The sequence below is a fragment of the Triticum dicoccoides genome, chromosome 2A, assembly GCF_002162155.2.
Source record: "Triticum dicoccoides isolate Atlit2015 ecotype Zavitan chromosome 2A, WEW_v2.0, whole genome shotgun sequence".
Taxonomy (NCBI): Eukaryota; Viridiplantae; Streptophyta; class Magnoliopsida; order Poales; family Poaceae; genus Triticum; species Triticum dicoccoides.
In genome coordinates, this window is record NC_041382.1 from 407,607,977 (window position 1) to 407,621,179 (window position 13,203).

General features: G+C 44.5%; 2 protein-coding genes across 2 annotated transcripts; both read left to right on the top strand.

Moving 5' to 3' along the window:
• The first annotated feature begins 1,944 nt into the window (after nucleotides 1–1,944).
• LOC119354718 (probable inactive purple acid phosphatase 2) lies at nucleotides 1,945–5,544 on the top strand. Its single transcript, XM_037621462.1, has 2 exons — nucleotides 1,945–2,695; nucleotides 3,952–5,544. Exons 1-2 carry the CDS (start codon nucleotides 2,000–2,002, stop codon nucleotides 5,212–5,214), a joined length of 1,959 nt encoding a protein of 652 aa, XP_037477359.1. The 5' UTR covers nucleotides 1,945–1,999; the 3' UTR covers nucleotides 5,215–5,544.
• Nucleotides 5,545–7,731: 2,187 nt separating this feature from the next.
• Nucleotides 7,732–12,988, top strand: LOC119359411 (CSC1-like protein At4g02900). The gene is made up of 12 exons (XM_037625615.1): nucleotides 7,732–7,948; nucleotides 8,360–8,742; nucleotides 8,928–9,080; nucleotides 9,250–9,385; nucleotides 9,634–9,735; nucleotides 10,210–10,329; nucleotides 10,446–10,526; nucleotides 10,647–10,987; nucleotides 11,237–11,482; nucleotides 11,577–11,901; nucleotides 12,066–12,299; nucleotides 12,403–12,988. Exons 2-12 carry the CDS (start codon nucleotides 8,429–8,431, stop codon nucleotides 12,655–12,657), a joined length of 2,307 nt encoding a protein of 768 aa, XP_037481512.1. The 5' UTR covers nucleotides 7,732–7,948; nucleotides 8,360–8,428; the 3' UTR covers nucleotides 12,658–12,988.
• Nucleotides 12,989–13,203: the final 215 nt, after the last annotated feature.

Sequence of the window (13,203 nt, forward strand, 5' to 3'; positions counted from 1 at the left end):
TTTCTTATCAACTCACACGAGGGACCCACCACAATTTGACTCGGAGGTCTCTCTACCTTAATTCAAGCGGACCCATCGTCTCGCGCGGTGGCCACGATCCGTTTCACGCCCCTCCTCGAAACCAGAAAAGAAAAGCCGCTTCAGCCTTCTCGCAAGTCACAGCGGACCCATCTGTTGTCAGTTACCAGCTGGCATAATAAGTCTGTAAAATGTATCGTCATTTGTCAGTTACCACCTGACATAATAAGTACGTAAAATGTATCGTCATTCGTCAGTTACCGATGGGTGCAACATTTATTGCCTAGCACGTCGTCTTCCCCACTTCATCGTTCTTGACTCCATAAAACTGAGATGAGGATCTAGCAGAATTTGATCTGCTGGCTCTACTCCCTGGGAAGAAATACAAAAACGCACCCTCCCATCGTTGCTAGCCCACCGCAAGCTGCTTCTATATCACGAGGGAGCTTCAACGCTAGCAGCCTCAGTATCCAAGAAGATCCAAAAAATGCATTGGTGGCTGGAGGGAGATCGAGACCTGATGGTGAAGGAATCGAGATGAAAAATAATTCACGAATTTGTGCAGCGGTGCGAATCATTAGGTGAGACGACGTCCCTCACTGCTTGTCACTTGCTGAACTTTTCCATCAACATCTCATTTGTCCTCTTTGATCTTAATAATAAAATAATAGTATCACCAAGCAGAGCAGTTGTGGATAAAAGCGCTTGATTCAAGATGCTGCATTATGGCATAACCCCTTAGCTCGAAGGCCATGATGCCACCACCGTTAGCCATGGCGGCGGCCTAGGATCTCGCCCAAGTATTGGAGATGTGCTGTGTGGGGTGCAGTGAGACGCTGGAGGCAAACGAGGGCGGAAGAACTTCGTCTACCCGAACTGTCGCACGTCGCAAAGCACTCTCATCCCATCGCCCCTGCCGCGCGGAGCCATGGATCTGCCTAATGCTATTTTCTTACTGAATTATTTTAGCCCTCTGGTAAATGTTGTGCAAGTTCTGTTGTACAAAATATTTGAGATGTGTTATTCTTGAAAAAATTGACAAAATGTTTAGTATGAATAGTTTTTTAATCATTTTCATGATGTGGATTCTACTCTCAAACCTCGTGCTCACTTCACAGCTATACATGCAACGATGGAGTCACTATTTTTCCTTACCTTTTCCTTTTTGACAAAATGAAACCGATAAGGAGTCATTGTTTGTTCATAGCGATGATAGATTTCTTTAACATTCCCGTATGTTCTTAACTACATTATCAAGAAATTTTGTGCACTAATTCCCGCTGCAACGCACGGGGGAATTATCTAGTTTCTATAAGTGAAACTGACGAAAGAAAGGCAAATTTAAGCACCCTTCAAAATTAGGGGCATATCTGAGTAGTAGGATCCAGTTAGGGGCATAGATGTAAATGTTCCTAAATTTTTGCATGGCATGTCTGAATTTAAATGCTTCCCTCCTACATGTGAGGCACGTCTATAAGCTTGTTCGATTTGTTTACCACATATTTCACCAAATTCAGATATTGACATTTGTTGATTTAGCTTTGGTTGCTCAATTTTTGAATGGGAAGGCTTGGAATTGTAATATCACATGATCATTTTTTTTAACCAATGGCCATGCATATTTTGTAAATGTCTGATCAACACAAAATAACCTCGGCGCAGCAAAGCATGGAATATGCTATCCCCGGACTTTATTTCTCATCTTATTGTAAACGATCTCGCTGTTATTTGAGAAATAAAGGTTTTTCCTTGTCAAAAAAAAGCACTCGACTGGTACTAGTTTGTGTTTTTTTAGGGACAGTTTGTGCTAATCTTTTTTTTTTTTTGAGGGTTGATCGATAGGCTACACGTCTTGCACGGAATATTCCATCGAGCGGTGCTTCCCACATCGCCAGTGACTCGCACACACCTTCCAGCTGGTCGTAAGGGTAACCTTTTTTCTCCACGTCCACCCCGCGCTTCGCTCGGCGTCCCCGGCAAAATGCACCCCAAAACCCCGCTTCTCCTCCTCCTCTTCTTCGCCGCCGGCGAGGCCGCGGGGACCACCCTCACGGCCACCCCGGCGAAGCTCACCCAATCCGACCAAGAAATCAAGATCCGGTGGTCCGACCTCCCGTCCCCGGATGGCCTCGACCACGTGGCGATCTACTCCCCGCCGTCCTCCAGCGACCGCGACTTTCTCGGCTACATCTTCCTCAATGGCTCCACCTCCTGGCGCAGCGGCCGAGGAGAGCTCACCATCCCACGGCTGCCCAACCTGCGGGCGCCCTACCAGTTCCGCCTCTTCCGCTGGCCTGCCAAAGAGTACTCCTACCATCACGTCGACCACGACGGCAACCCGCTCCCCCACGGCCGCCACCGCGTCGCCCTCTCCGGCGAGGTCGCTTTCGCGGGCTCGGCCGCGCGGCCCGAGCAGGTGCACCTCGCGTTCGCCGATAGGGCCGACGAGATGCGGGTGATGTTCGTGTGCGCGGACGCCGGAAAGAGGGCTGTCAGGTACGGGCTTGAGAAGGAGGAGGAGAAGGGCTGGGCGGAGGTGGGCACGGAGGTGAGGACGTACGAGCAGAAGCACATGTGCGACGCGCCGGCGAACGACAGCGTAGGGTGGAGGGATCCGGGCTTCGTCTTCGATGGCCTCATGAATGGGTTGGAGCCCGGAAGGAGGTACTTTTACAAGGTAAACCAGAGATTGAATTCCCCACAAGAAAATACCCAGAGATTGAACCTGCAAAAAACTAATTTTATCAATCGTGATAGCAATTTTGCTCCATCAATCTGGCTTAGAAGCTCAGATGCATTTAGAGATTGATGTTCGTGTGCATAGGATTCGAGTCTGGGTGTGAGCTAGAGAATATTTCTCGTTTCAGAAGATAGTTCAACCTATGTAGACCTACAGGTAATTGCAAAGCAGCTCCACCATTTTAACCACCCTTGAAGCTAAGGTGGTCCTGAACCTGTGAACCACAGTTAGACCCTTTAAATATAATTCTACATCAGTACTACTCATAATAGAAAATATTCGCCAAAAAGGTGAAATATATGCTTTAAACAAGTACTCTCTCCGTACCAAAATATATGCTTTAAAGGTCTTATATTTTGATACAGAGGGAGTATAAGGACAGCCTAGGCCACACTCGTAGATCATCTGAATTGGCGTCGAAGTCAAAAATCAATGTAATCGTTGACAAATTAATGCCATACAACCTCCAATCAACATACCTTAAGTACACATATTCAGAACATACCACATTACAGAATTGCATACTGAGTTCTAGGGATGTATCAAAACTTTCAGAAAAAACGGCCCAACACATCAGTTTTCATCGGCACCAAAAGGGAGCACACCCAAATAATGCTTAAAGTTTCCAAACACAATATAGAGTGGGATCATTAAATCAGGATTGTTAATATATTATATAATACGATAAAATTAATGACGTGAAGTTCTGTATCAGTGTGATCACAATCTTTAGGAGCAATAGCTAGTATATAAAAATGTCATCCTTTTGAGTTGTGATGGAAAGAACTACATACAATTCATTCAAACAATACCATCTTATGAAACAAAATTCTCAACATTTCCTACGCATTTGATCAACAAATCTCCAGAACATGATGTAGTATTAACTACTCCCTCCGTTCCAAATTACTCGTCGTGGTTTTAGTTCTGAACTAAAACCACGACGAGTAATTTGGAACGGAGGGAGTATTAAACAAGATGTGAAAACAAATTATAAGCGGTTGTATCTCTCTGGCTTACCGTCTATGCTCAGTCCTCTCATAAAAATTAAGGCCGTCGAAGACATAGTCTAGGCCATAAGCCTAACAAGCTGGCCTGTGGGGCAAGCTAAGCTAGCCCAACAGCAGCAAACAATTGTTATCTACATGTTCAGCATGTATTTTCTCTTTAGCTAACTGAGCTATTTTTGGTAGGTCGGTAGTGACCCGGGAGGATGGAGCAAGACATACAGCTTTATTTCACGTGACAGTGAGGCCAATGAAACCATTGCTTTTCTCTTCGGTGATATGGGCACTTATGTACCATATAACACCTACATCCGCACACAAGATGAGAGCTTGTCAACGGTGAAGTGGATCCTCCGTGATATTGAAGCCCTTGGAGATAAGCCTGCATTTATTTCGCACATTGGGGACATCAGTTATGCCAGAGGCTATGCTTGGGTGTGGGACCATTTCTTCAGCCAGATTGAGCCTATTGCAGCCAATACTCCATACCATGTCTGCATAGGAAATCATGAGTATGACTGGCCTTCACAACCTTGGAAACCTTCGTGGTCTACATATGGAAAGGATGGTGGAGGTGAATGTGGAATACCATACAGTGTCAAGTTCAGGATGCCTGGGAATTCTGTTTTACCTACTGGCAATGGAGCTCCGGACACACGGAATCTCTATTACTCTTTTGATTCAGGTGTCGTGCATTTTGTATACATGTCGACTGAAACTAATTTCGTTCAGGGCAGCGACCAATACAATTTCCTAAAAGCTGACCTGGAGAAGGTGAACCGAAGTAGAACCCCATTTGTTGTGTTTCAGGGCCACCGGCCCATGTATACCTCGAGCAACGAAGCCAGGGATTCTGCCATGAGACAGCAGATGATCCAGCATCTTGAATCGCTCTTGGTGATGTACAATGTGACCCTTGCCCTGTGGGGACATGTCCATAGGTATGAGAGGTTCTGCCCCATGAAGAATTCACAGTGTCTGAACACATCATCAAGCTTCGTATACCCTGGTGCCCCTGTTCATGTTGTGATCGGGATGGCCGGACAAGACTGGCAACCGATCTGGCAACCAAGGCGTGATCATCCAGATGTTCCCATCTTTCCGCAGCCTGGGATCTCCATGTACCGTGGTGGTGAGTTCGGGTACACAAAGCTGGTAGCTACCAGGGAGAAGCTAACACTGATGTATGTCGGGAACCACGACGGACAAGTCCATGACATGGTGGAGATGTTCTCTGGACAAACATCTACTGAAGCTAGCGCTACTGAGGCGGTCAATCAAACAAAGCTCAGCTCGGGAACCAGCACCAAGCTGAAGATTTCCCCATTATACTTGGAAATTGGAGGTAGTGTGATGTTGGCATTGCTGCTTGGTTTTGCCTTGGGATTTCTCCTCAGGAAGAAGAGAGAAGCCGCACAATGGACTCCGGTGAAGAACGAGGAATCCTAAGGATCATAGATATTGTCCCTTCGCCTTCAGATACCGTCTGAGACGAATCAGATCGCGCATCAACACAGTAATGTCACTTCTCAACATTTTTTAGGTTCTGTACGTAGCGCTGTGTTTCCTAGCAGATACAGTGTTTAGGTGTGGTGTGGCTGCGTTTGTATATGCCAGGCCTGGGCAACACAGCTTTCTCCCTCCAGTGTACAATAGTCATCCGAAATAAGCAACACGTACGATCTTCACATTATGGTAGTGTTGGTTAGTGAGAATGGTTGACCTGTATCATAATGTAACACGATCCATTTGTCACTATTGTGATCATTGTTGCTCTTTTATGCCAGCTGGTTCATCTATGGCACAACATCATACTATATTAAACAAAATCAAAATAGGCATCAATGAAAAAATGCATGTGTGCATACACTGCAAACAATTGTTAAACTATTGGATGCAGTGTGGATGTGGGTGTGGCCTGCTGGTGAGAGCAAGCTTCTCCACTAACAAGATACTGCCAAATTATTGCAACTCCCGCCATCAAAGAAGATACGGACAACATGCAGTTTGACAACCCCTGCTGTTCGGAACAGATTGTGTCACGGATTTAGTTGATTACGGTCATGCATGCCATATGGTCAGCCCGCAACCAATGGACACACGATCAGGTTCCGTTTGTTCCTATTCATTTGGTGAAGAAGGTCATGGATGATCTGCTACTGCTTGATATGCCTACACATAAACACAACATCCCTGATGATCAATGTTGGAGGTGTGTGACGTTGGATGGGTAAAAATCAACACTGATGAGCCAGCAACAATGAAGCTCACATGGGAGGTGGTGGTGGTGTGGTTCAATCTCACCTGGCCTTCATGGGAGCTTGGAGTAAACCCTTCATTGGGGTTCGCACAACAATTCTCGTTCTATTGTAGCACCTATCCGGAGAAATTGTCAAGTTTTATTTCCATTTCTGTTAGACATGTCCTGTGGGATGTTAATAGTTTGGCGAACCTATGTGCCAACTGCCAAGCATGTGTGTTCCTTGTCGGTTTCTGAATGCTAGCTCGAGAAATGCCTGACTTTTCTTGTTAGCAGCCTTAGAGCTGATTGTAACATGACCTTGTTAAAGCAATAAAGCTGCCCAAATTTTCATGGCAAAACAAAGTAAGACGGAATAAATGTATGATAATATCATACTCTTTTTAATCTACAATGGTCTGGAATTCGATTTAATCACCAAACAAATCTTAGCCATCATAGCCTCGCCACCCCCTTGAAAACTGCAATGAATAACACCAATTTGTAGCTCTTGATAGTATTATTGATGACCAGCAATGACGTAATGCGCCGGACAGATATACTGCAACGGATCAAACTAGTTTGGATGTTATGGTCTATCCTTTTTCGCTTTCTTGTGGATGATAGACATTGAAAAACTTAGGCAATATAAACTATGTAAAACTGAAAAATCTCACCGACTAACCTTGACCTCTGCCACGTGATCACATTATGGGTGTCTAGATCTTTCGACGAGAGGCGCTCGTTCGATATAATTGACAATATACCGTCGGCAGAGGCAATGGGTGTAGCTCTTGTAGAATGCCCTTATCGTTAGTGGCTTACAGATGCGAAGATGCTATATCTAAATGCAAATTGCGAAGAAGAAGCATACGACAAAAACATTATTCTAATCCTGCAAAAAGGCATTATTCGAGTCATCGAGCCTTTGGCCGGCTAAAGAGATGAATGTGCATAATGTTTTCCTTGAATCAGACTCCCAAGCGGCAACGCGAAAGATCTCGGAACAGAACAAGGACCTCTTAGCTTTGGGTCACGTGGTGCAGGAGATCAAGACAGTGCTTCAAACTTTTGACGAGTTTAAAATGAGCTGGGTGTGACGTAAGGCTAACTGCGTAGCACACATTTTTGGCATCATGTAAAACTTGGTTTCAGGTGTCACCCGTAAGCAGTGGCGAATCTAGACAGAAATTGAGGAGTGGGCTCAAAGCCTGTATCATGCAAATATCTGTTGGGTTGGGCTTGCAAGTGGCTGAGTTGAGCCTTGAAACTAGTAGTGAAAAACTTTTTTACAGTGCTGGAGGGGGGGCTCAAGCCTGTTAAAGCCTTCCTAGTAGATTCGCCCCTGCCGGTAAGTATTGTTTCGGTGGTAGCCTCGGAGTTTGCTGCATTTGAATAAAATGCAACGATTCCAACTCAAATAAAAAAAAGTGTGGTTCCATGCCAAAAAAATCGGCGCTCCCTGGTCCACAAATGGTCACTCTTAGTGTATTTAGCTAGTTATTATATTCTAACAGCTGTGTCCATATACTAGCAAAGATTTATTTTTTGAAAAAAGAAACACCAGTGGCAGGCCGTTGGAGAACGGTCATCCCTCCCCACGTCGTTATTTCCGCCGAGACCAAGGCGAACGCGTCGTGCCGGCCCGTCGCCGTCCTAGTCCTCCTCCTCGTCGTTCTGATCGTCCCCGTTCTGATAGATAGACTAGCAACAAAACCGGCAAAGGCGTTGGCCTTGTAATCTCTCTTGCTATTGTTTTCACTTTACCAGAGCTCCTCTCAAGGCGGCCGGCCGTGCACCCGCCGCCGCCTCCCTCTCGTGCACCGTACTCCTGCGTTTCCTCGACGGCAACGACATCAATGGCGGCACGGCAGTGACCGTTCAAGCGGCGGCACTCGGCCACTGCCTGCTAAGTGGCGGCGACGTCGGCGATAACCGCGCGCGGTACGTTATGTTAATTTACTGCTCCTGTTTCCTGCCTGTACGATCGAGGTCACCTGAGCGTATCCGCTAGCTTTAGTTGAGACCAAGACGATAGGTTATATGGGAAATTGTGGATGTTGACTTTATTGCAATAGAACTCCAGAGGTTTAGATTGCAAGAATGCAAGATTAACACAGATTTTTGCTACATTGGTCGTCAGAATTTGCAGGAATACATCATCGGAGTAAGCCATCTAAGCTGCTGTCCAACATTTGTTTTCTGGCCACTTCAATTTTCCACGCATAATCTGCTGGGAAAGCTCAGTTTCTAATGCTAATGATCATACCTAGCTACTTTCATTCTTACCAATCTAGTATTATTTTGATTCTAGTTGACAATTTTCTTACCATTTTTTCTTTTCTTTCTATGTAGATATTTTGCCTAAACCTTTGGGCTACTTCTTGGTGACGCTTGTTCTGGAGTGAGTCTCTCTAGAGAGACATGGGCTCCCTAAACGACATTGGTGTTGCCGCAGGAATAAACATATTATCCGCAGTGGGCTTTCTTCTCGTGTTCGCAGTTGTTAGGATACAACCTATTAATGATCGGGTATACTTTCCAAAATGGTACCTTAAAGGGACAAGAAGCAGCCCAAGGCACATCGGAAATGTCTTGTCAAAATTTGTGAATGCTGATGTGTCAACATATCTTCGGTTTCTCAACTGGATGCCCGCCGCGCTGAAAATGCCAGAACCTGAGTTAATTGAGCATGCAGGACTAGACTCTGCGGTATATGTCCGCATCTATCTTCTCGGGTGAGCATGATATCCGTGTATCTGAATTCTCACACCACAGCATTATACTAGTTGCTTACACTTCATGTCTTCCAAGTTCCAAAATGCCTATTTTGTGATGTAAACAGATGGATATGTGGATCACTGTGTTTGTAACCAAAAAAACATTATGCCTAATGCTGGTGCATTGTTGTTTTGCTTTGCAGTTTAAAAATATTTGTGCCAATTACTGTGCTGGCATTTGCTGTCCTAGTTCCTGTCAATTGGACTAGTGCAACTTTAGGGGATGATGAAGAGGGTCTAAGTTATGATCAAATTGACAAGCTTTCAATATCGAATCTTGGTCCAGGTTCAAAAAGGTATTACTTCTGTTTACTCCTGATATCCTGGCAATTTCAGAATTTATCGTTCCTCAAGCACCTGCCTGATTATATAGCTATAGATGCAGAGATGCTGTCCTTCTAATCTCCTCATGTCACTTCACTTGGCTCATATTTATTCTACTGAAACTGCTGTATGTTTTCATAGGTTTTGGGTACACATTGGAATGGCCTATGTGTTTACCTTTTGGACATTCTACGTGTTATATCATGAATATAAGGTTATAACAACTATGAGATTGCACTTTCTTGCCAATCAAAATCGTCGGCCCGACCAATTCACGGTAAGATATCTTAACCATGCAAGTTTAATTGGTGTTATGGACCTCGCTGGATCTGAATGTGAATTTTTCATCTTGTTGCTTTGATTTTTTTTCTCGAACCGTTTCAGTAAAACAAGCATAACAATTAGTAGGGACTATCTTTGTGATAGTAAAACAAGCAGTGTACGTGTGTGTAGAATTTCTCAGATTGAATGCAGTGTGTAGAGTAGTTTCCTTGGCTCATAACTCATTTTCCTCCTTATTTTCAGGTACTTGTGAGAAATATACCAGTTGACCCAGACGAAACAGTTGGTGAGCATGTTGAGCACTTCTTTGCTGTGAATCATCGCGAGCATTATCTCAGCCACCAGGTTTTACTCTTTTCTATCTTGTGTGCACCGTGGTATCGTTATGGTGAATACTACTGATACGAATTTAAACCATGAAATTCAACCGAGCATCAAGTTACTTTGTTTTCCAGTTGTTATTTACTTTTCAACTGAAATGCAAGCTTTCTAATTATTTGTTTGCTTTCCAACCGAAGCACCTGTAGGCCCATATGCCTTTATCTTTGAGGATTTTTATGGTACCCTATACTGCTATAGATGGAAGTGAGCAGTATACAATCATCCGCCGCTGATTTCGTGAGGGTAGTCTCGTCAGTTTTCCGTTTTCTAGAATAACGCTAGCTCATCAGCAATCGGTCTGTTGGCCCTGGTTGTGCTGTCGCCCTGTTCCCCGCCGCCCACTCAACGACTAGCCGGCTCCGCCGTCGTCGAACTCGCCTCATTACTCTGTTATGGTTCAAATCTGTTTCTCATTCGGGGTACGTAACTGATCAATAGGTTGCATACAACGCAAACGCCCTTGCCAGTTTGGTTAAGAAGAAGAAAGGCTTGCAAAACTGGCTGGTCTACTACGAAAACCAGCACGCTAAGAACCCTGAAAAGGAGCTGACTATTAAGGTAATAATCTTCCCTCCTTTGCAAATCATGCACCTAAGATCGGTTCGTCACAAAGCTATTTCAATATGTGCTCTAATCTGCAAGTGGTATGGCTCATTTACGTACTTGTCTTGTAGACAGGACTGTGGGGTCTTTGGGGGGAAAAGGTGGATGCATTACAACACTACAAGACAACAATCGAGGAGCTATGTAAACAGGTGCCGGTCATCGTCTTGATAGTGTCATCAAGCAGCACCAATGTCTTCTTTCATTGTACTGCATAGTTCCTCCTAAACGCTGAGCAGCAGTATTAACAATATGTAACCTGTTAATTGCAGGAGGATGAGGAGAGGCAGAAGGTGATTAGTGATCCTAAGGCTATAATGCCAGCAGCATTTGTGTCTTTCAATAGTCAGTGGGGGGCTGCTGTTTGTGCACAAACACAGCAGACAAGTAACCCAACGGTGTGGTTAACTGAGTGGGCTCCGGAACCTCGGGATGTTTACTGGCCTAATCTCGCCATCCCTTTTGTCGAGCTCTCGATCAGGAGGCTTATCATGGCTGTTGCGCTCTTTTTCCTGACATTTTTCTTCATGGTCCCAATTGCGCTCGTCCAATCCGTGGCCAATCTCGACGATATTGAGCGGGTGCTTCCTTTCTTGAAACCTATAATAGAGAGGTGAGTGTAACCGCTCCTTGTTTCACGGTTCAATTGTGAAAAACAAAAAGGGAAAGGCATTTGTGAGATCACTTTTCCCCATATTTTGATTAACGATTCTCCTTGCTAAATAATCAAGAGCAGAAAAAAAAAATCTGTTGAATTTAATAGACCTTGAATTACATAAAAAGTCAGCCACATTATACTGATTTGTTTACAAGGTACTGCATTGCTGGATGTAATTTTCATGGTCAATGCAATTTCCTGCAGAAATGGTCCAAGGTCAGTCATACAAGGTTTCTTGCCAGGAATCGCATTGAAAATCTTCCTTATATTTCTGCCAACAATTCTCATGGCCATGAGCAAGATTGAAGGCCACGTATCACTCTCTGGATTGGAGAGGAAGACAGCATCAAAATACTTCCTGTTTATTTTCGTCAACGTATTCTTGGGAAGTGTAGTAGCTGGAACAGCGTTCCAGCAGCTGAACAGTTTTATCCATCAATCCACTAACAAGTAAGCCAAATTTTGCACTTGGATATAATAACAAGGGTTCAATTATATTTATACTACCACATAAAAAAACTCTTTTACTTTTGTTTTGAAAAAGAATTCCAGAGACCATTGGAGAATCCATTCCCATGAAAGCAACTTTTTTCATCACCTACATTATGGTGGATGGATGGGCAGGCATTGCCGCTGAGGTTCTTAGGTTGAAGCCGTTGATCATGTTCCACATAAAGAACACATTCTTGGTCAGAACCGAGCAAGATCGCGAGCAGGCCATGGACCCTGGGAGCTTGGAGTTTGGCAGCACCGAACCGCGAATACAGCTCTACTTCCTCCTAGGGCTTGTATATGCTGTTGTGACACCCATCATTCTTCCTTTCATCATAGTCTTCTTCGGCCTGGCCTATCTTGTTTTCAGACACCAGGTACACATCTGTCCTCCAGTTCAAGTGATCTATCTTTGTGTTCTTTCAGCTTCAAATTTTTCTTGTGGATATCACATCCACATTGGCATAGATCACAAATTTCTGCTTCATCACAGTATAATGCACCAAAATACTAATCCTTGGTATGTTTCTTTTGTTGCAAGATCATCAATGTCTATAACCAGCAATACGAGAGCGGCGCGCAATTCTGGCCAGACGTACACGGACGAATCGTCACCGCATTAGTCATATCGCAGATCCTGCTGATAGGACTGCTGAGCACACAGGAAGCAGACCAGTCCACTGTCGCCCTTCTTCCTCTTCCTGTCCTGACCATATGGTTCCACTACGTCTGCAAGGGCCGGTTCGAGCCGGCATACATAAAATTCCCCTTGCAGGCAGGATCAAAACGCATTCTCTTGATCTCTTCTCCATACATAACTGCAGATGATATTCACATCGTCTCCAATGTTAAGCGAGAGCTGCGTTTGATGTTTGCAGGAGGCCATGGTGAAGGACACGCTGCAACGGGCAAACGACCCGATGCTGAACCTGAGAGAGTACCTCAAGGACGCATACGTGCACCCCGTCTTCCGCAGCGGTGACATCTATGAGCTCTTGGCCATGGATGAAGAGGAGAACCCCCACCTTGTCGCGACCAAGCGGCGGTCTCGGATGACCACGCCGGTGGACAGCAAGTTCAGTTCCAGCTCTGGCACCAACGAAGGAGAGTTCAGCCGGCCGCGTCCTAGCTGACAATGAAATGGGAGCAGGCGATGTCGAGTAAACTTGATCGGCATCTGCACTGCACCAGTGCATTACCATGTGTGGACGACGTCGATGGAATTGTACATTTGGAGATGTTAGAGCATCTCCAACGGCACACAAAAAGAATGACTACCTAAATCCAGTTTTAGGAGTGAAGAGAGAAGATTTAGGTAGCAATTTTTTTTTCTGTTTTTTATAGCGGACCTAAAAAGAGTAGGGCGTTTTGGAGCTCGGCCTCCATGGAGGCCGGATTTTTTGAAAAATTCAAAATTCACACTTTTCGGTTTCAAAAAAATCTGAAAAAAATCATACAAGTAAACAAGGATGTTATGTGTATGTATGTAAAATTTGAGGATGAAATACCCTAAAATGCGATCGGTGCAAAAAAGATAAATTCATGGACTTTTAGAATGAATAGTGCATCTACTAAAAAGCCTCAGATTTGTTCTTTTTGTGTAGCACTCATTTTAAGGTGTTTTGTCCTGAAAATTTACACACATATGCTTTATGTCTCTAAGTACGTGTGTATTTTAA